Source organism: Ciona robusta, chromosome 9 (assembly GCF_009617815.1).
Source record: "Ciona robusta chromosome 9, ASM961781v2".
In the NCBI taxonomy this organism is placed as follows: Eukaryota; Metazoa; Chordata; class Ascidiacea; order Phlebobranchia; family Cionidae; genus Ciona; species Ciona robusta.
Window position 1 is genome coordinate 5,944,865 of NC_143243.1, and position 24,166 is coordinate 5,969,030.

Here is a 24,166-nt window from a genome sequence, read left to right on the forward strand (position 1 = left end):
CAAATGGGTCAAATACATGGCGTAGCACTTAGGCAATACACAAAGGACATCGGTTTGTGGGAACCGCTGTGCCTGTAGCAGAGAAAAGTTTGTAAATTTTGTTTAGTCTATTTGTTGGAATTTATTTCAAGTAGAAGCAATTGTTAGTTTGATGTGGTAAGAAAGCGCGAATAAACTACGATTTAAGGCCGATCATCTGCATCCAATCAAGCGTGAAAACCTAAACCTCGCACGTTGAGCGATGCGAAAACAGATCGAATTTTCAAAATCACTGCTTTAATATGTTACTTTTATTCGCACGATGCATACCTGACGGCGATATCGGGTGTACAAAGAACGGCTAAGATGCTGTCGAGAAATCGTTTCTTTTATACCACACAAAATAGAGATTATGAGATATAAAGATTCATTGTGATATTTTACGGTAATACTGTACAATTTTCTTCTTCCACTTTTCAGAATCACCATCTAGCCCCTTCCAGGGCGTGAATACACTGGTTGTATTGGAAACTGTTTATCCTTGTTAGGTGAGAATTTCACTGGATGTATCAAACTTGAACAAGGTATAGTCGGCGGATTTATGGAATAAGGGGCCGTGATATAAATGATTGGGTGCTGCTTGACGGTGGCTACCCGCTCTGCTATCAACCGACCAAGATATCCTGGCCACACTTGGTGATTATCAAACCGCAATCTGTCTAGACTGTTTGAACATGGCAATCGGTGTTGGCGGTCCAAAACATCGTTGAATCGGCCCCATTCTAGTTACTGTTTTGGTCGGATTTGGAACCGTTCTACAAGTGTGCAACAGAGCGATCCCGTGGCCAAACAGCTGAACGCACAGGACGGTTATTGTGACTATGCTTCGACTCATTCGGAGCATAAATTCCCCTCTGGAACATCCAACGATTCTAGAAGCAAAAGAGACCCGAGGAGACCTGCATCTTCGTCGCGATCGTTACGATTGCAATTAGCTGGTAATAAAGTTTTTACACTACTGTTTGACTAAATCCTATTCACAACGGTAGGTTTTATACCTTCTCTTTATTGTTTTAGTGAGACAAAAGTTTCCAGCCGACCCACCAATGCTTGCCCGCCGTTTAACCTCATCCCCCACATTGACATCACCGGCGCACTGTCTACCACCACTACAGCAAAATCGCAATTTCAAGAAACGCCAGTTTAAAGTAAACGTTCCAGCACGCCAACCAGCGGCCACAACTGATCTCTTCCTGAGGTATTTTGCTAAAATTACATAAAATTATTTCAACGCAAGGTTTCCGCAATGCACCTGCTACGGGCCCAGGCACAGTGATCAGTTTTGTAGCTTTAACTGACGTCGTTTATTTGCTGAGCCTTCCGACAGCGGCTCACGTCACAGTTGAACAACTTTGCAGAATGTTTAGTTTAAACGGAACATCGGATAGCACAAAAAAAGTTTTTCACCTGGTTTGCGGTTTGAGCAAATTGTTAGCACAAAAAGACCGGCGTATCAAATCAGCAACAAGCTATTAATTTAAACGAAAAGATGCGATACATTGGTCTCGCGTGCAGTGTTTGTTGCAGGATAAACTGAGCTTTAATTTGTTCCGACCACAAAAACTATTGTCAATTTGTCTACCGACAAGCTCAACTTAATCAATTTGCTGCATCATAAAGTATGCAACTGGTTTCATCGGCATGTTATGCCATCATTTGAGAAAATTGCGCAGTGAAGGACGTATACCACCGGTCAATCGGCAAATTTGTAAATTATCACCGCCCTTAGATGCTATAAATTGCACCACGAAAAGGGCAAGAAAAACTCTGCACACGGACAATTGCAGACGCGGGTGACTAAAATATCCACAATGAGGTGTGATTGACGATAATTGTAGATCGTTGTGGTATCTGTCGCGCCCTTGAAGGTCGTGACTTGTTTGTTTGTTCGCGCTGTATCAACACCTTGCCACGTCACAACCCACAGGTGTCACGGGAACCGGTCACGCTCTGATTAGCATATTTTTGAGTTTAAAAACTGTTAGGTTCTGGTACCGACGGTGGAAAAACGGGGTGGTCGAAAACACATTAAATATTGAAACGATGACGAGGCAGGCGTGAGAATGCGCCGAGAAATACCGGTTGCAAAAGGATTACGTCATCTCTAGATCAGTGAATGACGACATGCGACGGCGAGACGGGCAATCTGAGTGATTTTGGGTGTACAGCTTATTTTTTACTGTTTAGTGTTTATTTGTGTATCAATAGAATCACCGTCTTAACTGGTCTACAACACGCTATTTGCTGTGGCCATGCTCGCAAAATCGAAGCTACGTTTGAAATATTACAATTTCAGTCCTCATCATGCTCCATTACCGCTTTTTTTTTCTTCGTTTAATTGGTTTAGCGAGCTACGGAGTCGCGCGTTATTGCGCGCTGTTTACGCGTCACCTGCTCTGAGTAAGCTCTTCATTGTTACGACGCCTTCACAAAATAATAGGAGTCCCTATAGTGGTTTTACACTGGTTAACAAGCTCTGATTAAACAGACTTTACCGCTGCCTTGTGATCTTCCCATTGACGTTGTTCGCAAGACGACCAGAGCGAACAATACGACCGGGAACTAAACGCGTTTCCTCTGTTAGTATCACATCAAAACACATGTAATTTCGGTTAAAAGGCCACAACAGTGTATTCTTTTGTCGTGCGAACGTTAAAATGTGTTCAATGCGTGCAAATTGTTACTTACAGCAAATGTTCAACCGGCATTTAAGGCTTTGCGTTTGTTTAGGAAATAGCAAAGTCAAAAATTTCAGGTCTCGATTTTGGCCGGCGCAGGCATCCTAGTTGCGAGATACACCTGGGTCGGGTTGAGCGTTTTGGGGCCACCTGGTCCACAATGGGAGTTCTGTTGCGGCTACTGTAGCGAAAACAAGCGGCTTCCGCCCCGATTTGTAAGTTGACGTTCAAACTAAAAGGGTACAGTGACATCGAGATCAATTTAACGCCAGCTTAACCCCGACGTAGCCTGAAACGCATCTTTATTCTCGGCAGTTGTGGGTCATCGCTTTAGGATACCTTGTATCAATGAATTGTCTTTTCGGATAGGTTATTTTAACCAAGGACGATCAATCACATATTAATGAAGCTGTTGTTTTTGTGACAGTAGTTCCATGTACGAACATTTTGGTTTATAATGATAACTGGTAATGGGGTGTGCTACTATTATAAAATGTGTACGTAGACCGAGTACACAATTCAACATACGATAACGGCCAACGCCGTGATCGAAATAATTATACTTCGGTTAGACGGAAGCAATGCAAACTCATATCACGCAATTCCCACCATAGCTGTGCATGAGAAACTCGTGTATCAGATGGAAGTATCTCTAAACAATAGTGAGAAAGCCTTGGGAAATAAACAGAGTGGTCGAAACTATACCAGTATAGCAGGCGCGACGAAATCAAGGCCGGGAGAATGAAACGATATGTATCTGAGCTGTTAAATGAAAGTGTAGAACTTTTGTCGCCAGTTCTATACGATGACCACTGACCAACTGGCCGTTCACGCGTATGATCTGAGAATGCCGGTGGCCTATTGTTCACAAGAAGTCGGGTATTCTTTTTATGTTTGGCGCTTTTGAAAATTGCGACCCTTTTCGGTGATTTCTGGAAAATCGGTAGCAATTTTGCAACGGAAACGCGTTTCGGGACACAGCTGTATTCGCTGTACAATCGGGCACCGCGATGTATCAAATCACCAAGAAAATGATAGGGGGGAGTTATAGATTGACCAGTCTCTGTTTCAGTTTCGTATTGCTGTAGGTGCGATTGCCGCGAGTGCGGGTTGGTCCGGCGCCGCAATAACAGTGCTCATTTTTACAATAAACGCATTTTACGTTGCTGAGCTGAAAAGGGATTTTACAAAATTTGTTTGTGTATAACAGAAACCACCGTTGTTTTGGTCATTATAAAATGCAACGTTTTGAAATTTGAACAGAGAGGTAATCGTTCGAATTCTTTCCGAAGTCAATGTTGCTCTGTTGACTAATTTCTAGATGCAGCAAGTATAGGGAATATGTTGACAAACTTGGATAGGGAAACACTGAAAGTAGATCATGGCGAAAAGACAGAAATGAAGCAGGAAATATCAGAGAACGGGAGACGCATATATATTTGACGAGTCTGCTTGTTTGCAAAATATGTTCCCTGGTGCTTGTTATGTAATTTATGATACTTTCAAAGATCGGATTGTCAATGTAAGGGCAAAGGCTGTACAATCATCAGTTAGGATTAGGTGTTGTCTCGGTTTTCTTGTGGCTACATACGTGCGTTGGTTTAATTTCGGTCAGTGGTATCAACATCAGAATAGAAGATGCGGTGAGTGGTTATGTGTCGAATATAACGGTTTTACACCATGTGTACAGGGATATGAAAAACAAATATTTAATTTTCGAAGTGCTGTAGTACACGAAATCGTTGTTCGGTAATTCGTGACATGGTTATTACACCAACAGAATTGTAACTATGTTGACATCCCACGCGCCCCTATTGTTTTGCTTTTCTCATAAACCCTATATCAGTTATTAAATGTATCCATACGAAAGAGGTAGATTTTAAGATGACCTTTTAGCGAGTATGTTGTCAGAGAAATAAACAAACCTCGCTAGTCACAACGTTACTAGCTGCTCGCGAAAACGAAGCTAATAGGGTTCTTCCGATTAAAAGTGCTTGCGGTGAACAAGCGTAGATGAGATTGTGATGGTGTCATCTGTTTTAACCATGCTGCTCAACCTGCGGGCGGGCACCGTGTCGTGTCAGTATGTAAAGGTGTAAACACGAGTAGGAGCTAAAAAGCTGATTATAAGAAGGTCTCTGATCGTCGCTTCTCGCACCTGAGGTGGCGCTGATTGATCGAATGTCGGACTAAAATAGGAGACAACTTGCGGTAAAGCTAGAAACGCCGTAAGGCTCTTGCTGATCCGGCGACTCCTATCTTATCCTTTGCATAGGGTATGAAATACAAGTCATACTCTGGGATTATCGCTTGTCAAAGCGAAATGTAATAAGCGTACCGCAACGATAACTTCGGCTCTTTGCATTTCCGTTATCCACTGGATAACAACGTATTATATATATCACCATAAGTCTGCTTTATTGACGTGTGTAGAAGGTAACGGGTATTTGGACAATTTATCGACTAGATTTCGCTTGTCAGGCTAAGCATACGTTATGTTTAATTATGATCGGAAGGTCGCTAAACAATACACAAAAACGGAGCACCACATTTTTCAGGCTTACGGTGTAATAACAAACAGATACGCGCAATTACTATAATGGTGTTTTTGTGTAATCCACCATGAAACGGCCGATCAAAATTACACGGACTATATATTACTATTTAACCGTATAGAACATGTAGTCTTGTACCACGTTGAACCTACAACGATAATTCCGAGGGTTCTGCCGACCTCTCAATAATATGCGTATGCTGTGTCTCGCTGCGCGCTTGGCTAAATTAAATAAACAGAGTGAGGTGAATAAACAGTGTTTTGTTTGTTTTTTCCAAACAGATCTCTCTCCATCTTCGTGATCGTCCTATCGCTGTTTACCGTGGAGGTCGTCGGACAAGATACTACAGGTGACATTGTACTAAACTTAGTATTTAATGAACTAAAACGAATTTCTAAAAGTAATGAAATTGGGTAAATAACCCGGCAAAGAAATGCATTTTAGCGACAACAACAACACAGCTGTGGTTTGGAGTTAGGGTACGAAGATTATGAAACAGCTAGTAAAAATAATCTCGAACTTGCACACGCACCTTTACACATGAATAGCCATTGTGTGCACGGCAGAGCGCAACCCTAATCCAATTTAAACTCGCACGTTCGATCTACAAAATAGGATTAAGCCGGGATTTGAAACCAGAAACGATCACAAGGATTTTTGACGAATCACATTAGGGAATTACGAGTTAGTGATACAGTCCACGTTCGCACACAATACACGCCTAAATGACTAACAAATACACTAACTTGAATAATAATCACACTCCAGTGACAACTGTGACGATCTAATACCCTGTCGCGAGATGCACCAAATATAGAGAGAAAAAAACTGCTTTAATTCTTTATTAAAAATAACAACTTGTCTCTCTAATCTGTTTCACTCTGCTAGAAAAATAGGGAATCGCAGTCTAAACTCGAGTTAGGGTGAGACATTTGTTATGTGGATGCGAGTCTATCTGTAAACCGAATATATATACCTGTACCAACGTTTTCAATTCATTCCGTTTTGGAAGCACAATAGTAGTGTTAAGGGTAGCATAGCTATTACATATAACTATTAATATAATGAAATGTAACTTTAATCGTGTATATAGGAGTGAATATATTAGAAAGACTGCAGTTACCAACTCGAACAACGAACCGCAGAGCAGCTTTGCTGGTAAACAGTGAAGTCTTGTTTCCCAGCAGATTTACCCGCGTTGTAAGGGTAAGTAGCGAAACTTTAACTTATTTCGTATTATTCGTAAAATGTATTTAATGACAGTAAAGTGTGCATTTTATGGAAGAATAGAAAACTGCGAGGTGGTAGATTTTCGAAGTCTGTAGTGTGATATTGTCTGCTCTGAATTTATTAATAATTACGAATTTCCCAGCCGATCTGGCAAATTTTCAACCCGAGGAAGTTCCTCCATCCTGAAACAAACCGAGCACATACACAAGAAGGCAGGCCGGAAGAAGCGTTATCTCTTCTTTTCTCCTTCACCCCTTCACGGAGCAGTTCCTCTTTCCTTGGTGTACGAGACGGTCGAAAACGGATGCGGTTAGCAATAAAGGTTTCAGGAAAAATATTTCTTTTTTTGTCTAATATATAAACGGGTGGTGTAGGGAAATTATGTAAAGGTTGTAAAGAGTGTCCCAGAGAAAATAATCCTTGGATTTTCGCAACTTTTACTGTGAGATTAAGGCGTACAGTTTCATTCATTTTTTTCTAGATTTTCCCGCGATTTCTTGAGGTTTCAGTGAAAAAACGGCGACGAAGGTTTGCCCTGGGTGCTGGTCACCAAAAGGCGTACGTAACCATCTTGATCGTGATACGGAACGGCGCAATTTCCGTTCACAGAAAATGTGGAAGAAAAGTGGCGACAAAGCGGTTTCCCATGCTCCGCCTTAGTAACGTAATAGAGCCACGTAGCGGGATCCTAGTATTGGGGAGGTTAAAACGAGCGCCAACATCCTACAAGGTATATATGTTGTTAAGAAAAATGTTGGTGTTAGAATGCGAACATAATTGACGCTTATGCTTATCTGTGTACCTAACAGGGAAAAATCTGCCAAGGAAAGGCGTTCGTTGGAGATGTATCGACGCTTGGTTATTGTCAGTTTGTAGAACAACGATGTCGGGGTGATTCGTTCCTTGTGGGATACGCGGTAGGTTTTACATAAACAAATCGATAACTGCGCAACTGTACTTAAGTATTCTATGTTAAAACATATAGTAAAAACATAAAACAAGGGTTTATTAAAACACTTCTATTTACAGCGACGGAGAAACCGAGTACAAGATATAACCACCGCTTCAAGCATTCAAGACACAGCTGAATCAACGGAAGCGACACCTGTTATTCACGACATTACAGTGCCAAGCAGGCCAAAAAGAAAGCAGGAAGAACTGGTAAAACCTGTAACAGCTGAGAAGCGCGCGCGTTATGAACCAGACAATGCGTTGCAAGGTGTAGGAACTATCAAGGATAATGAATACAACAGTGAAGCAGCATACAACTTCTATTCAGCATATAAAAATCACCGTTCACATAGACAACCCTACGCCTCAAATGTAACGCAACAAAACGCATCTTCGCAAAATACCTCTTCTTCATTACCTAAACCCCTCGACAGTGGTTCGGAAGCAAAAGATTGGCGAACAGCACGTCAATATGAATGGACCGCTGCGGTTATGACGTCAGCGCTAGAGGTCCATGCACCCAGAACTCTTTCGTCTACCTACGTTGCTGTCAAAGCAAACAAAACAGATACATCAGAGCATAACCTCCCAGTGATAGGCAATGCGAGTCTGGCTGCGGTCAGATTAGAGAGGTCAGGAATGGAAACCAAAACCACGTTACAAAATCTTAGTCAATTACCGATTAACGCCTCGGTGGCGAACTGGACCGATACCTATTTATTTAAACTTTACGCGACAATTTCGCCGATGACGTCACCGTTTGTTTCATCGTCATTTGTGACGTCACCAGATGACGTCATCAGGCGGAGCGAAAGTGACACCACTAGTCCCACTGTACACATTGGACAAACTCCAACTACTTTTTATACGAACACTTTTCCGGAGCACGATGCAAAAAGAACTACTCGCTCAGTTGAAGCGTACGAAACAAGCGTTTACCCCATTGCCGATGTTACTCACACATCCACATTTACTGAAGCTACAGACCACACGACCAGCGTTACTATACCACCACTGCATTATAATAATGATCTAAACGTAGCCCCGACGTATCAGACCGTGACACTAACAACAACACCATATACTGCTAAAGGGTACGATTCTATAGGCCTAATATTAACGTTGTTTACAACGAGTATGTATGCTTTCCAGGTCAAAACAACAGACTGCACCAGAATCTGTGTACATTACCATGGATCAAATGCAGCATGTACTACCAGGTGCAGTAATGGGCATAAAAGTTTGCGTGGAATTACACGGCGAAGTGCTGGCTTGTGCTACAATGGGCGAAAAGGGAGATAGAGGACCGAAGGTATTTCGCTGCAATAAATTAATATGAAACTACAACTTACTTTGAATTGAACCAGTCAGCACAACTGTGGATCGGTCTGGTTTCAGCAGCTCATCTTTGTTCTTTTATCAAGATAGTTATTCGAAAACTAATCCATCAGTATGCTGCATGGATAAAGATACTGATATATTCGTACATGATTAATTATAAACGTAGTTAAAGTTAAAATTATATATCTAATAACAGTAACGGTTTATTTAAGCTACACACAGCCTTGATGACCTAAACTATCCAAGTATAAACGCAACTAAACTACAGCACTACCTAATGATTGGTAGCGCTAATTACCGAGGCGCGACGCACGTTTTGCTTTGCACGAAAAATGTTTTATTACGTCATAATTAGAACATTTCCAGCCGTTTAAGCCGTAATTTATTTATTGATTAAAGGGTAAACGGGGTCTAATTGGACGAGTGGGTCGACATGGAAGGCAAGGCCCTCGGGTATGTTCAAATTAGTTACAAAAAAAAACACTGTTATTACAATACGTGTATACATTGCAGGGACACAAAGGCCCTTATGGTAAACCTGGCTTGCCAGGACCTCCTGGACTAAAGGTATGACACTTCTGCAATACTTTTTTAGTTGCAACTGCTTCTCCATTTCATTTAAATACACAAGTGCATATTATTCTGTTACTGTTACTTAATATAACGAAGTAAAAATTGAAACAGGTGGTCAGCCTATAAAACATTCATTCATTTAATTTTATAAATGATTTCAAACTATTCTCTCTCCACAAAAAAATTAGCTCACATTTTGTTTATTTTTGAAACACAAAATCATGTGTACAATTATAACAGCAAATATATTTCTTCAACTGGACTATGTTTTTATTACCTAATTCAATATTTAGGGTCCAGTTGGCCATCCAGGAAAGCCAGGATTTTATGGGCCGAAAGGAATTAAGGTATTAGTTTATTGCCCCTGTGATCTAACTTTCATATTAATAACAAAAATAATTTGTAGGGTCATGAAGGAAAACTAGGAATGATGGGGCCTCCTGGTATTAATGGAATCAAGGTAACCTTTGTTTTACATATAATTTTTTGTACTTACTACTTATGCTTCCTGGAACCAATCTATGTATTTGCATATCTAAATATATTCCTACATGTTTGCATATTCATTTTAATATTGAGTAATTTTGTGACTACAGGGTGAAAAGGGAGTGGTTGGATTATTTGGACCACCGGGACTGCAGGTAATTGCATTGCAAATAATATCTGCATTGTTCACACAAGAGGCATTGGTAAACAAAGTGTGTTTGACTGACATGTGTTAATTGTTTAGGGCACAAAGGGACGAAGAGGACGGAAAGGTGTCCAAGGCATTCCCGGCAGGCAGGTGCAGTAATTAACTTGGGGAACGATAAAAATGCTGCTTGGATTAATTGCAATTTATGCTGTTGTTTTTTTAGTATTAATTGCCTAAAATTCCATTTTAATATTCATATTTAAATACAGGGACCTCCTGGAAAGCCTGGCTTGGTTGGTAGCAAAGGTGATGATGTAAGTCATATTTACTTCATTTAAACAAAACTGTTGGACAGTTTGTTAATATATTTATTTTAATAGGGTGATCTTGGATTGCCCGGAGAACCTGGTGTACCTGGACATCCAGGCAATGGGGTAAGAAAGCTTAGTATGATTATTTTACTGCGATAACCTTTAGACCTACCATAAAAACCTAAAAAAAATTCTTTATTTATCTAGGGAGAGATGGGGCCACAAGGTCTAGTTGGCAAGATGGGACGTGCAGTAAGTTGGAGACATGGTTGCACATGATAGGTTATGTCATGAATACACCTTAATATTCCTGCAGGGTCGTATTGGAAACTATGGTCCAAGAGGAGCACCTGGTCTGGATCGACAGCCTGTACGTATTTTTTACTTTGATAAAGCTGTAGTTTTTTTTAGGAAGTGAGTTCTAACCTAACTTTTTTTCTCAGGGAGCACAAGGAGTGCCTGGACCACCTGGATTGCCAGGGTCAACAGTAAGTTTCTGTAAGATATTTAAAGGATTCGGGTCTCAGAATAATATGTTTCATTTTCTGCATGTTTCAGGGAAGCCCGGGTGGTATTGGGCCGCGGGGGCTAATGGGTGCAGCTGGAGAGCAAGTAAGTTTGGTTGTTGGATGTGCTGCTGTTAATATTATGTGATGTGTGTTGTTTGAATTTGTATTGTCAATTCTTTGTAAAACTAAATCAATTTTCACACAGGGTTACCAGGGAGAGAGAGGGATTCCTGGAGTCAAAGGTGATAAGGTGACATTTTACCAACCTCTTTTTCTCAAAGTTTTGGATGCAGTATTGGGATCAAGACTTGATAATGTTGCTTTCTTTTTAGGGTGGTATTGGTGCGGTCGGCATAAAAGGTGAAGGTGGTTCAAGGGGACTTAAGGTACAAGTTTTTTATAAATGATATAATAGTTGATATTTTCAAATAATTTGATCTGTTTTAGGGATCTGCAGGCCCACCAGGTGCATCTGGAGAACCAGGAAGATTAGGCAGACTGGTAAGCTTGTTGCTTCATTATAAAGCCACTGCTCAGAAACATGATTCGATATATTTTAACAGGGTTCAATTGGCGAAAAAGGGGCACTCGGTGAACGAGGAGAACCTGGCCTCACAGTGAGTACGTCCGAGCTTCTGTGTTTGCGAAAATATTACAAGGGCGAAATCCAGACTTAATCTCATATGTACTTTCTTAATGTAACGTTGTTTTTGCATTCAGGGGTATGAGGGGCATCGTGGACCACCTGGATTGCCAGGCACTCCTGGGCAAAAAGTAAGACTAATATACTGACAACTTTTCCTGGTAATGACAACTGTGTATTGCTTTTAGGGTGAGACTGGTGAGAAGGGCATGGCAGGATCACCAGGTTCGAAAGGTGAGATGGTAAGTCATATTTATTTAAGTGCCAGAACAAAATTGTGACCTCTATCTAAACTTTTATTTTTCTAGGGCAATGAAGGTTTGCTTGGACCTAAAGGAAAAGAGGGGCAACAGGTATGATAATATTCAAGATGAATTTTAAAACTTTTTCTTTGCTCTTCATATATGATTCTGTTACTAGGGAAAAATTGGAAAAGATGGACCGTATGGTAAACAGGGACCACCTGGCAGAAAAGTAACTATAACTGCTCATTTAAAGTTTGTTGTATTGCTTTTCTCATGCTTTTTCTTACAGGGACATAAAGGTATTCAGGGATTAGGTGGAATAGAGGGTCCAAAGGTATGTGCCAATATTGTGAGATAACACTTCCTACATTTCTTACTAAATTGCTTTGATTTCAGGGCTTAGTTGGAGCACCTGGAGAAAGAGGTTTGCCAGGACTTGAGGGTGAAAAGGTAGGTAGTTGCTTCTAAAATGCATGTGATTTGTCTAACCCAAGTTTGCAGGGTGACAGAGGGATGCAGCCAAAACCTGGTCCACCAGGAGTTTCAGGTTCAAAGGTAGGTTATCTACTACCACATGCCAAATGTGCTTATGTAATCCATCTTTTGCTAATTAGGGCCATACAGGATTGACTGGGGCTGTTGGATCACCGGGAAGGCCTGGATTGCCAGTTAGTGGTTGTAATATGTGAATTGTGTTGATTTTCCTAACATTCTGAAAACATTTTAATAGGGTCCTCCCGGGTTACTAGGACAGAGAGGGCAACAGGGTGGAATTGGATTACCGGTATGTAGTTACAACCGTCCTTTTCATATTAGTGATGATTTTTTTATTCAAAACCGTATTTTCAGGGTCAAAAAGGCAGTGATGGGCCAGTTGGCTTGGAAGGACCACAGGGAAAAAAGGTTCGTTTCATTTATTCATTCTTGATTTACTTTGAAACATGTGTTACTGGTGTGTTATATAGGGGAAAATCGGAGACCAAGGTTTCATGGGTGAAGACGGACCTCTTGGACCTAAAGGTGAACGTGCCCCAGAAGGATTGCCTGGTCTTCAAGTAAGTAATTTAATAATTAAGTCTTGCAACTGGTATTTAAGTAAGTTCTTCTATGCAGGGTATCAGAGGTCCTGAGGGTGCAGAAGGTGAAAAGGGTCTTGCTGGTTATCCAGTAAGTACACCAGTGTTGTAGTAAGGTCACATGAAACTGTTAATAATTGTGTATTACAGGGTGAACCAGGTGCTCCTGGGCTTGAAGGTAACCCAGGTCCACTCGGTCAAATGGTAAGTGCTATCTTCCAATACATAGCGATTTATAGTCGATTGTGCTTGGATATAAGAAATGTTTAATAAAAAAGTTTTATTCTTTTTAATCAGGGACCTTATGGACCGCATGGTTTGCCCGGAGAACCAGGTGAAACTGGAAAGAGGGTAAGAGGAGTTTTTCCTAATTTATGCTGACTTTTCAACATTTGCTAATTTTGATAAAAAATCGCAGGGCAAACGTGGACCGATGGGGCCAGAGGGCACAGAAGGCAGAGAGGGCATTCCGGGTCCTGTTGGCCCAACTGGCGATGATGGGAAATCTGGTTTGGATGGGGTGAAAGGAGAACCGGGTGAAGTTGGAGTTAAAGGGGAGAAAGGAAGCAAAGGAGATGATGTAAGTTTTGTAGTTTGTGATGGGGCCATGAAAATATATAACATATAATAAAAATATATAATGTTTTTTTTGTTGTAGGGAGGTCCAGGGTTGCAAGGAGCAGTTGGTTTGCAAGGTTTACAAGGAATTGGGGTGGGTATTTTAATTTCTGCTAGTTTGCTGTTTACTATATATTTAAATTTTTGCTTGGACAGGGGACTCCAGGAAAAATTGGTGTACATGGCTTGAAAGGAATTCCCGGGAAAAAAGTAAGTGCGGTAATGGCATTTTATCTAGATTTCTATAATCTTTCTCTGATCAGGGTGACGTAGGAGCACAAGGACATGTGGGCCTTCCTGGATCCAAAGGTAAAAGAGGTGCTAGGGGTCAAAGTGGAATCAAAGGAAAACGTGGAGAACGTGGAAATGAGGTAAGTAACCACACATGCTTGGTGTATATGGTGCATTTAATTTGCTATTAAATCAGGGTTTTCCTGGTGAGCCTGGACCCCCTGGATTGCTTGGACCCAAAGGTTACATTGTAAGTAGGCTTGTTCAGAGTAAAAAAACAGATTTCAGTATTTCTACTTTACAGGGGCTTCCAGGTCCTATTGGTGCACAAGGAGAAAAGGGAATACCTGGTATTAAGGTAAGCATCTGGAATATGTTTAGGTTGACGTTTTCTTAACATTGCTGATCTTCAGGGAATTTCTGGTGAGGATGGAAGAAGAGGGGAGCAAGGAGTTAGAGGCCTCACTGTAAGTCGGTGTTTGTGTGTTAAAATTTTGGTTGTATAGGGGGCTCTGTAGCTTTTGGTTTCATGAAGCAGAAGTTCCTTTACTATACAGTATCAAACTTGTAAAACAATTATGGCTGTCATAAAAAAACATAAGAATATATACTAACCCTTTGTCATACAGGGCAAACCTGGTAAAAGAGGAGAGACTGGTAAACCTGGCCAAGTTGGACGACATGTAAGTGTTGTTTTGAGTTGAGAATGAATTATAGAGTGTAAAACGAAGCAAGTGATTTTGTTTATTTGATAAACAAGTGTATGACGTCATATCAGCATGCTATTGCTTGAGGTATCCAGATAAAGAGATTTGTCGATGTTGCAACCCATATACTTGCCAAGGAATGACAAGCTTATTATCTGTTTAGTTTTCAAAGTTAATATTCATATATAAAAAGTCATTTTTTAACAGGGAAAGCCAGGATTAAAGGGTCCAAAAGGAAATCCTGGAAGCGCCGGTTATCCTGTGAGTATGTTCTAAGTTTTAGTGTCTATTACTTGTACACCATGCGAGACATTTCTGTGATGCTGTGATTTTCATTATACAAAAACAGACCTATTTTTCTTTTTTAAATTAAAAAACAACAACCTGCAAATAAGAATTATTCAGTTGTACCATTAAGTTTTGTTATTGAAGTAATAACAATAATTTGTATATTAACCATCTCAGGGCCACTTTGGAGATCGGGGACATCCTGGTACAAGAGGTGCAGCAGGGGAACAGGTAAGTGTTTCTGATATTACCAGTGATAAGCCACAAATAAAAGTTATATTTTTAAACTCTAAATTTTATACGCAGGGTTTAACTGGGAATCAAGGGCCTCATGGCAAACCTGGTAGACAAGGACCACCAGTAAGTTACTTTTTACAAAATGTTTTTAAATTTTAAGGGCGTTATAATATTTTTTTTCATGCAGGGCAAAACTGGAGTAAAAGGTTTACATGGTGAACCAGGACCACGTGGAACAATTGTAAGTAGTTGTAGTGCTTATGAATTAATATTTCGTAGTATATACACCAGTTCTATGCTTGTAACATGTGACCATATCGACATGAACCACGCTAAGCATTTTCAAATTGATTTGAGAATTACATCACTAGCCAGTGGAACACTATACTTGTTAAATTTGTTGAATGACCCAATATATTTAAACTTATGATGACAGGGACCTGCTGGACCAGATGGTGTGAGGGGCAGAGATGGTGCTCCAGGCTTAAGGGTAAGGGATAGTAGTAATTATATATAATTAACAGAGGAAACTTTGATATTTCTGCAACAGGGAGAACCTGGTGAGCATGGAACCTTTGGTCTACCTGGTCCACGAGGCCCTATGGGTTACGCCGGGCTACCAGGGAATCCAGGGGACAGAGGAGCTACAGGAGAAGCGGTAAGTAGATAAGATTGGCCTAAATTGCAGGTCCCATGGTGTGCCATTCTGTAAGACCTTACCCATATAGAATAAAAAAAGTGGATAAGATTTTACTTACTTTTTATTACTTAAACAGGGTCCAGATGGTATTCCTGGATCAACTGGTGCTGATGGGGAGATAGGACCCAAAGGATATACAGGTCTCCGTGGTTATAATGGTGAACCTGGGGAAAAAGGGAAAACCGTGAGTGAAATTGTGATTTATATTTTACATGCTGAACAAGAATGATTTTATTATAGGGTGAGAAAGGACGCACAGGCCCAATGGGAATTGCTGGACTTCCTGGATCCTATGTAAGTTCTGTGTAGATTTTATGCATTTCAGGTTACAAATTTTAACAGAAGTATTACATGCAGTATTTTGATATGCACGAATACTAACATTGCATTATTTATGTATACTTTAGGGTCGTAAAGGAGATCCTGGACAGAGAGGACCTTCAGGCCCGGTAGGAATTCATGGAAAAGATGTAAGTGACTTTCTTAAGTTTCCATCCAGACTTTGTATTACCACAGTATAAAAATACATAAAGTTATTATAGAGATAGTGGTTCTTGCTCTTACTGTGACATCCCTTGCCAAGGGATATCCAGACAGGGCAAAAACTGCTCTGCTCTTTTTTCATCTGAAGCTTATATGATATTAAACTGTTACTTCAAAAACAAAACACAACACGTCATTACTGGTAACTTGAAATTCTATTCTTGTTAGGGACCACGTGGTATCCAGGGTCCTATGGGCTTAAAAGGAAAGAATGGAGTAATTGGTCCTGCTGGATATAGGGTAAGATTCCTGTTTGTTAAGCTAAACTGTGCATTCACCTAGATTATAATTTTCTAGGGAGAAGAAGGAGACATGGGATACAAAGGAATCAGGGTAAGTGGTTTGTATCTTTCTATTTTGAATCATCCCATTGCTGTGACAAACTGGTTAGTGCTGGTATTGCCATTGTAAGCATGTGTGTCATTGGCCTAGACATTAGTCATTTTTCCAAAATATTGGTCATAAATTTGGTGTCAAAATTGTCAGCAAAAAAACAGTACCCACAATGTCACACATGCGGTAAGTCAGCATAATGTGTAAGAAACAAAACAGCCTGCCATTTGAAGACAACTAACATTGATTTATCCAACCAGAATACTTATACCGACTTCTATATTTACAGGGCAATCATGGGCGTCCCGGACCACCTGGACCACCGGTAAACCAAATATAACTAAAAAAAAAGTTATTTCAATTTCCTAACAAATTCTTCAATCAGGGCCCTGCAGTTGATCTCGCTACAATGCAACGTGTTATTGCTGCCACGACTGTTGTACAATTCGTATCACGTGTTGAACCGATGACATCCAACGCCCCATTGAATGATGAAGCATCACTGGTCACCATAGAATCCAGACTTCCAATGGAAGGACCTGTATTTAACACGGACGAGGTATTTACTTCTATGTATTGCTTGCGGTATAATATAAAATCTAACAATTTACCCCATATGTAAAAGAATGAATGTAATGTAATGTAATGTAACACCAGGGGTATCTGGTGCCCTTACCCCTTCTTTTGTAAATGAATGAATAGGGGTATCTGGTGCCCTTACCCCTTCTTTTGAAACAGGGCCAAGGATACATATGCTTTTACCCTTGATGTAGTTGTTTATACAAGCAAACAAAGCCAAAGTTCATCATGTTAATTATTGAGGACCCCTATGTTTGACAACCATGGGTGTAACTGCATTTGTAAAATGTCATCCAAAATTGTGTTGTATGACGCACTTATGTAAAAAAATCCTTTTTTATCGCCTTTAGTATTTGAACATTCTTACTGTTTTGGTATAATAATTTTTTTTTTATTCCAGTCAATTTTAAGCGAAATGATGCATGACATTCATGCGCAAGCTGCAAAAGTGGCGACGGGTGATGGAACACGTGAAAATCCAGCTCGCACGTGTCGCGATTTAATGATGGCAAATAAATTGAAAGGGATTGAATCAAGAGATGGTAAGATGTTTCTTGTGCATGCACTTGAGTTAGTGTTGGGCCTGTGGTTTTACTTTATAATTTTAAATTAAGACGAAGATATGAGATTTTTTCTTCTCTATTACCCAATAGTTTTACAAGCAAACATTGTAGGTTCCTACTGGGTGGATCCGAACGAAGGATCAATATTTGATGCTTTAAAAGTAAGATGCAACTTCAGGAGGCTTGGATATACCTGCATACCTGTAGCCGTGCTACTTGAGCAATCTCGGAACAACACCTCTCACACTAGGCGTCGTCGTGGAGCCAGGGTTGGCGAAGGCAGACCTGGTGTTAATGGAGACTCTCTGACGTCACAATTACGATTCTTACGTCTGCAAAGCGCTGAGGCAGAACAAGTGATTTCGTTTCAATGCATATCATCAGAGGAAAATATGCAAAACAATGTGACGTTAAGGTTACGTTCGTGGACGCAAGCTTCCTACGTCATCAGCAGCGACGACGAGACGCTACTCAATGGAGTGAGTGTGACGCAAAACCGACGCTTGTGCAACGTAAGAAAATATATTTTAAAATATCTTCAGAAATAAAATTTGGTCTTCCATTTAGGTCAACAGCGACACTGCCGTGGAAGGAATCAAGCGTGTGTTGAAAGTCAGGACCAGAAGGACAAGCAAACTACCGATTTTTGACGTCACCGCTGACGTCACGTTTGAGACTGACACGCCAGATCTAGGCGATGTGTGTTTTCGATGAGGTATGTAAGTAAAGTGTGTGGTAAATCTTTTTTTTTAACTTATTAGCTTTCAGATTCCAAGCACACGCATACGCTGCTGCAGCTTCGAAACCCGACTGGCCAAGCGCAAAGAAGTGACGGCAAGAAAGAAAACGGATCGCCGCTGATAGCGCAGAAAGCACTTGGCGGCAGGGGGCGCTGGGACGACAATTATTGCACATTTAGCGGCTCGCATATCCGCGTGGAACCCACGCCCTGTTAGCTTCACTATGTTACCGACTACCTCACAAAACACCCCTGTGACAACAACTGACAGCTATAGGTGATAGTTCATTATGCGCTCTAGAATATAATTAACAGAAATCCAAGCGCCCACCGCACGCAGGGCAATTTGAGGTTACTTCGTGCGGCCTCACCGACTCAACACAATCATATCGGGTCAAAAGCATTTGTTTATCTGCTTTCTTATTTTCGCCTACCTTTTGCACTATGTATTCATGTTTTACTGCGCTTCGAAAATCTCATTTCTTCCCAGCCGCACAATCACAAGTTATAATAAATATTAATTTAACAGTTAGCTCCCAAGCAAAAGCAAGCAGTCGCGTTCTCCATAATGAGATTCCTGCCGCCTAGCAGTCAAATACGCTACTACACCCTGCATAATTACTTACTGTACATCGTTTTGCGTTTCTTCCTGCCCTGTTAGATCCCTTTACATTCAGCATACATACGATGATGTCTTTATTTTTCGTTAGCCAATCGATCCAGTTGTTTTTTTTATTTTTTTTCGAGATTTTCTTTTTGAATGAATCGAAATAAACGCTGCCTTCCGTATATTTTGTCATCGTTTTGTAACTTAGGGGTCCAGTTATACTGCAGGTTTGCAGTTGTGTTTAAACTGTATACCTTGTGTTTATGATGACCAACAAGTTAAAGTAGTTACTGTAATGATTGAGTTTCTCATACTAGCGGACAAATACAGCAGTAGTGAGACTTGAACCCAGCATCCACGAGTTACGAAATCTAAGTTATTAATGTGCATTTGTCACGTTAACTTGTACAGCGTTTTAGCGACGGTGAATTAATCAAACCAGTTCAAGATACCTTCGATAGTTAATTCCAATTAAGAACCCATTCGTCACGATGACGGTATGCTAAAAGTTTCAGTTGAAAAATTAAGGTAATCAGTGATGATATACCCACTATAACAGGTACTGTACATAAATACACCGAGGCCGTTGCTTTATTCACCTTATGGTTTCACAAGAACCACAGAATTTTGCTGCAATTGATGTATCAACCAGGACGAGCAAACCACGACACATATCTTGGTCAAGCTATAGTCGCTTTATTGAACAATGAATTAAACTCGCGAGTTTAATGTCATTTGTAATTATCCTGTGTGTGCGGATTTAGGTCCGGTTGTAGAATCAATTGAGAGAATGATTTGCTTCCAAATGACACAAGGACGTTGAGTCCCCATGGTATATACATCTGACAACAGATGACGCACGCGTGGATGTACTGCACGCGCCGCTCGTTGCAATCATCTCGCGCCTTGCGTGTGTGAAGGATGTGCACGAGCTTGTGCGTGTGCTCACGTTAATGAGCAAGTCAGATGCTACTTGGTAATACCCAAACACTAGGCATGTTTTAACACTTGCCCAGCGGAGCAGGGCCGGCAGGCAGGCAGAGAGAGATGCATCGATTTTGCACAACCTGTCGAGCCATCCAGCCAGCTGTTAGAAGAACGAACATAGCTACTGCTGTGATCGTTTTATAGTTGTTCAGATACGACAAGGACAAATTGTGCTAGCTTCTGAATTCTGAGCTGCGGAAAAGTGGAGAAACGCAGTTTTCCGTTGCCTGACAGTGCAGTGACAACATATAGACAAACATCTTGCATCAGCACAGTGTAGATTGCGAAGGATTAGCAGTTGGAGCTTAAGGGGTTGTAAACACTAGCAGTGAACATTGTTATAATCGCCATGTTCTTGCAGTTTCCTGTGCTGACTCGGTTTGTCACACAGTAAGCGTCGTCTACCAGAGCATAAAGTAATTTTGCAACGCAATCAGCAGTCGTCTTATGCTACACAACCCAGTAAGACCGAAGAAGCGACTCCTTTAAAATCGATAGGCTCCCTCGCAGGCAGTACAGTACCATGGGTGATGGTAAATAATGCATGGACTGCTGTTCAGGGCCTAGGTAATCCCAATACGTCTGCAACTAAAGGCCTCTTGCAAGAGAGCTGCCTCAGCTGCATATATGACTAAGTTGAACTCGTTGGACAAAGTTTCAAATTGCTCCCCATTTTCCGTTACTAAAGGAAAGCGTTTGAGGATAAGCTAATTTATTCAGAACAGCAACAGCCGGCGAAGTCTAGCATTAGGCTTTACGGTTTAAAAGATAGTACTTCCAGTTCATCAGCGTGCTTATAGCAGAGTTAGCAAGCCACGCCTAGTATACGTTGTATGTTAATCTCATCAATGCAACGATTAATGTAGTTATTGTGTGTGTAGTATAAATAACAACTATGAACATTTATAGGTGAAGTTGGTTTAAAGCATATTTTGTTCCTACTACAGCTGTTAGGAAAGTTTGGCGGTCATTATTTATTCAAAAGCTAGCCGGATAATTTCCCCATTTGACCTTGGCTTGTCGCTGTTGAGTCTTAAAGAATAATCAATACCAGGGTCCTGTTGTTTATCTGAGTTTCCAAGCCTTTGTGGGGCATTGTGTACTGTACTGGGTACACCTGTTTCGTATAGTGTGTTAAAGGGCCTGCTGTACATTTAAATTCTGCTGTGGTAACAGAAGTCCGTTGGGGTTTGTACAGAAATAGCACCAGACGTGTGTTGAGCACATATTCCGCTGGCGGTCAGATTATATCCACCGTCTCGTAATCGAATTGTACCGATATACGGTACACCATGTACAGGGTTTTACCGTCTCTCTACCGCAACACTTAGTAAAACGACGCTCTGTGTTGGGTTATTGTGTTATCCCTTGGAACACGTGGGCGCAAGCAGCGCAATGAGCAATTTCCGTTCTAACAGCAAAGAGAAATAAGCATTGCATCTGTTGTTAGCGTTTCTATACCAGTCGCTATCGGTACATTAGCTGAATTAATGCACACTGGTGTGTTTTGGTGTACCTCATCTGCAGAACAGATTAGCACTGTCTTTCCAGCAGAACACGGGGATTAATTAAATTTTTGCTGTCATGTTACAAGATATTAACAGTTCTCTTAACTTTTTAATACATATTATCAGTTTTTCTCAAGTAACTTAAACCGCCTGTAATCCCAACGTTTACATAAAAGGTGCAAAATCGACCACCGAGGAGGCAATCGCAATGATTACCAGTATTGGCAAATATGTGGCGCTTAACAGCTGATAAGCGAATGGCTGCCATGGTTTCTCAAACTGGGCGATACAGCAACACTCCGCCGCACAGTTAACCGACCTATTAGAATCGAACCGCAAAAACGCAAGAATGACCACCATATGTCTTTTGAGACTTTCAGAAAACGTGTCATAAAATATTTAAAGGTGTGGTGGTGTCTCCCGAGAAAACGGTGTTAGATTTGTCCTTGTGACTCCTAAATGCTGATGGGTCTTTTAATTTTCCACTATCAGAAATCCATAACTCGTTTCATATGCGTGTCGGTCGCAATAATGCCCATAGACTTGGGTAACTTCACCAAGTTGCGTTATAGTTTGTTTAGTTTGTATAATTCGTTCCCCGTCCAATCAATCAACGCTTTGAATTTGAAATCAACATAAATAATTTACCCAACTCTGTATTTCGTGCGTCGGAATCACAACAGCACAGTAAGAAAGTTACATTTGCAGCTATATCTGCAGTGATATATTGCCTTGTTAATGACATGCAGCCATTAGTGGTCTTCGCTTTGCAGTCAGCACTTTTGATGGAGAGAGCGCGTCAAAAAAACTGAAAGTGTCGCTGCTTTGGTGATTATGCAAGCGTCACTCCGTCGCTGCGGCAGCACAATGTCCTAATCACGCTATCGGATATTGTGTATTAATTATGCGCGACTGGTCGAAGGGATCTACTCGTGTGTGCTCCACTGACTTGCGTTGCTCCTCTCGAAGTTATAGTGTCTAGTATTGTTGATAAAGTATCTCGTGACGCATTACTCTTTGTTTACGGAAACGGTTCCGGCACGTACCAATTGTATAAACAAACAGTTGGAAGTCGTCATTTTAAATGTATATAAAAGAAATACCTTGTCGATACACCAGAATTTATAAAACTAAGACCGGCGAGATGAATATACTGTGTATAATAGTTCGTCATTATTTAAATGGGGATCTCAGCGGTGTTGAGGCAATAGCGGACATCCAACCTCCGAATTTCCACGCTATTGCAGTCCGTCAGCGTTGTGGCAGCCGGCGACAGCTTCGATTTAAACCGACCCATACACCGCATACGGTTCCTGCAATGACTGAGGCTTCCCATGGGAAGAAAAGTCTGTCCGCTTCGTAACGACATATTGCCTGCGTCGACCGACCGGCCAGAATGAAATATTCAAATGATTTCATTGGATCATTTGGGACGCGTGCTGCGGGTCGATATTCATTTATTTCGGGACCGAATATTCGCTAATCCCCCGGCCTTTATACTTCGGAATGTCTGGTTAAGTCTTGTTATTGCGACCCCAAAGTATCGACCCAGCACCCTTGTTGCTTACAATTGTAAATATCGTTTTTCTGATGCGACAGTTATAAGTTTCTTTTCCCAAGTAAACAACGTCGTCGATGTGAATACCAGGGTCCTTAGATAATAGATGCAGTGGACGGGTTTGATGTCGTGCTCTAAATTTGGTCGAAATGTTGAATCAAACGCGTCATCTAGAAATGACTCAATGCATGAAAAACCGCGCATTGTAGCCGTTTGTTTAGATCATGCTCCTATTCAATCGGTCTCGCTTTGTTTTAAATTATAAATTCTGCTCCGCCTTTGTGCAGATGTTGCATCACGTTTATTCATGTGTCGCTTGAGTTCGAAAACGTGCTGTGCCTGATTGAGTCCGGGAAAAGACCGAATTCTTAAACGTGGACACTTACCTCTATAGGTGCAGCAAGACTGTCACCCAGTACCGATTTTGGAACTTTTCTGTTCTTTAACCCGGCCCAAAGTCCGTGCCTGATTTTTCTCTGTCGTCATTTCCTCCCAAAGTTTTAAATCACGCCCAGTTCCGTTTTCAGTGACGTAATAATCAAAGGGTTCATTTCGACGGCGCTATTGTGACGTTACTTCCGCGTGGAGACAGGAAATTACATCACAATATGCTGTCCGAGGCATGCAGTATATACACACTGTATATACGCGACAGGACAGAGGCCGGGTACCTATGTATAGGCGAGCAAAATGTTTAACAGTTTCGGTGAAATACTAGAGAAATGTTAAGGTCGAGGGTGTTTTGCATCAGCATATATAGGTCATGTTATATACGTAGCATGTTATAGCTGCCCGTTATTGTTACAGAGTGTTGTCCCAACAAAACACATCGGAGGATAAACATCAACAACCGTGTTGACCGGATGTTACGTATACCAATGCAGATTATTTACCAATGTGATATCATATATAGATTAACTTTGTAACGGGTTTCAACCATAAGAGCGCTCGCGGGAAACAGTAACAGATGCTATAGCATTTAGTCTTTGTGCTTCGGGTATATGCGGTGTTTAGTATTATTTGATGGATCTGAATTCGGTGCGTTGTGGTTGTAATTGGTCAGTCGTATACAGTAGGCCATGACAGAGCAGTTGCTGTTTAATTTGCATTTTTTTAAGGCTCATACTGTAGGTGTAATAGCTATCGCATGTATAGCATCTGTCGCATTATGTACCAGCTGCAT

At 41.0% G+C, this 24,166-nt stretch overlaps 1 protein-coding gene across 3 annotated transcripts; it reads left to right on the forward strand.

The window, feature by feature from the left end:
* The first annotated feature begins 434 nt into the window (after nucleotides 1-434).
* LOC149731629 (uncharacterized) lies at nucleotides 435-19,112 on the forward strand. 3 transcript variants are annotated; one of them, XM_089884497.1, is made up of 64 exons: nucleotides 436-977; nucleotides 1,057-1,237; nucleotides 5,554-5,621; nucleotides 6,366-6,478; nucleotides 6,645-6,824; nucleotides 6,984-7,232; nucleotides 7,312-7,419; nucleotides 7,532-8,547; nucleotides 8,606-8,765; nucleotides 9,194-9,247; nucleotides 9,308-9,361; nucleotides 9,661-9,714; nucleotides 9,774-9,827; nucleotides 9,964-10,008; nucleotides 10,098-10,151; nucleotides 10,271-10,315; nucleotides 10,382-10,435; nucleotides 10,520-10,564; nucleotides 10,629-10,682; nucleotides 10,756-10,800; nucleotides 10,871-10,924; nucleotides 11,027-11,071; nucleotides 11,154-11,207; nucleotides 11,269-11,322; nucleotides 11,385-11,438; nucleotides 11,542-11,595; nucleotides 11,653-11,706; nucleotides 11,773-11,817; nucleotides 11,885-11,938; nucleotides 11,999-12,043; nucleotides 12,106-12,159; nucleotides 12,211-12,264; nucleotides 12,324-12,377; nucleotides 12,440-12,493; nucleotides 12,559-12,612; nucleotides 12,675-12,764; nucleotides 12,823-12,876; nucleotides 12,936-12,989; nucleotides 13,083-13,136; nucleotides 13,204-13,365; nucleotides 13,444-13,497; nucleotides 13,560-13,613; nucleotides 13,667-13,774; nucleotides 13,831-13,884; nucleotides 13,939-13,992; nucleotides 14,048-14,101; nucleotides 14,264-14,317; nucleotides 14,549-14,602; nucleotides 14,807-14,860; nucleotides 14,936-14,989; nucleotides 15,054-15,107; nucleotides 15,303-15,356; nucleotides 15,417-15,524; nucleotides 15,643-15,750; nucleotides 15,807-15,860; nucleotides 15,974-16,036; nucleotides 16,278-16,349; nucleotides 16,407-16,442; nucleotides 16,732-16,767; nucleotides 16,828-17,001; nucleotides 17,422-17,563; nucleotides 17,696-18,096; nucleotides 18,152-18,299; nucleotides 18,353-19,112. In XM_089884497.1, exons 2-63 carry the CDS (start codon nucleotides 1,086-1,088, stop codon nucleotides 18,296-18,298), a joined length of 5,844 nt encoding a protein of 1,947 aa, XP_089740623.1. In that variant the 5' UTR covers nucleotides 436-977; nucleotides 1,057-1,085; the 3' UTR covers nucleotide 18,299; nucleotides 18,353-19,112. The 3 variants fall into 3 exon arrangements, with proteins under 3 accessions (XP_089740624.1, XP_089740623.1, XP_089740625.1); XM_089884498.1 differs by lacking the exon at nucleotides 9,194-9,247 and having other exon boundaries at nucleotides 435-977; XM_089884499.1 differs by lacking the exons at nucleotides 436-977; nucleotides 1,057-1,237 and adding an exon at nucleotides 4,036-4,360.
* Nucleotides 19,113-24,166: the final 5,054 nt, after the last annotated feature.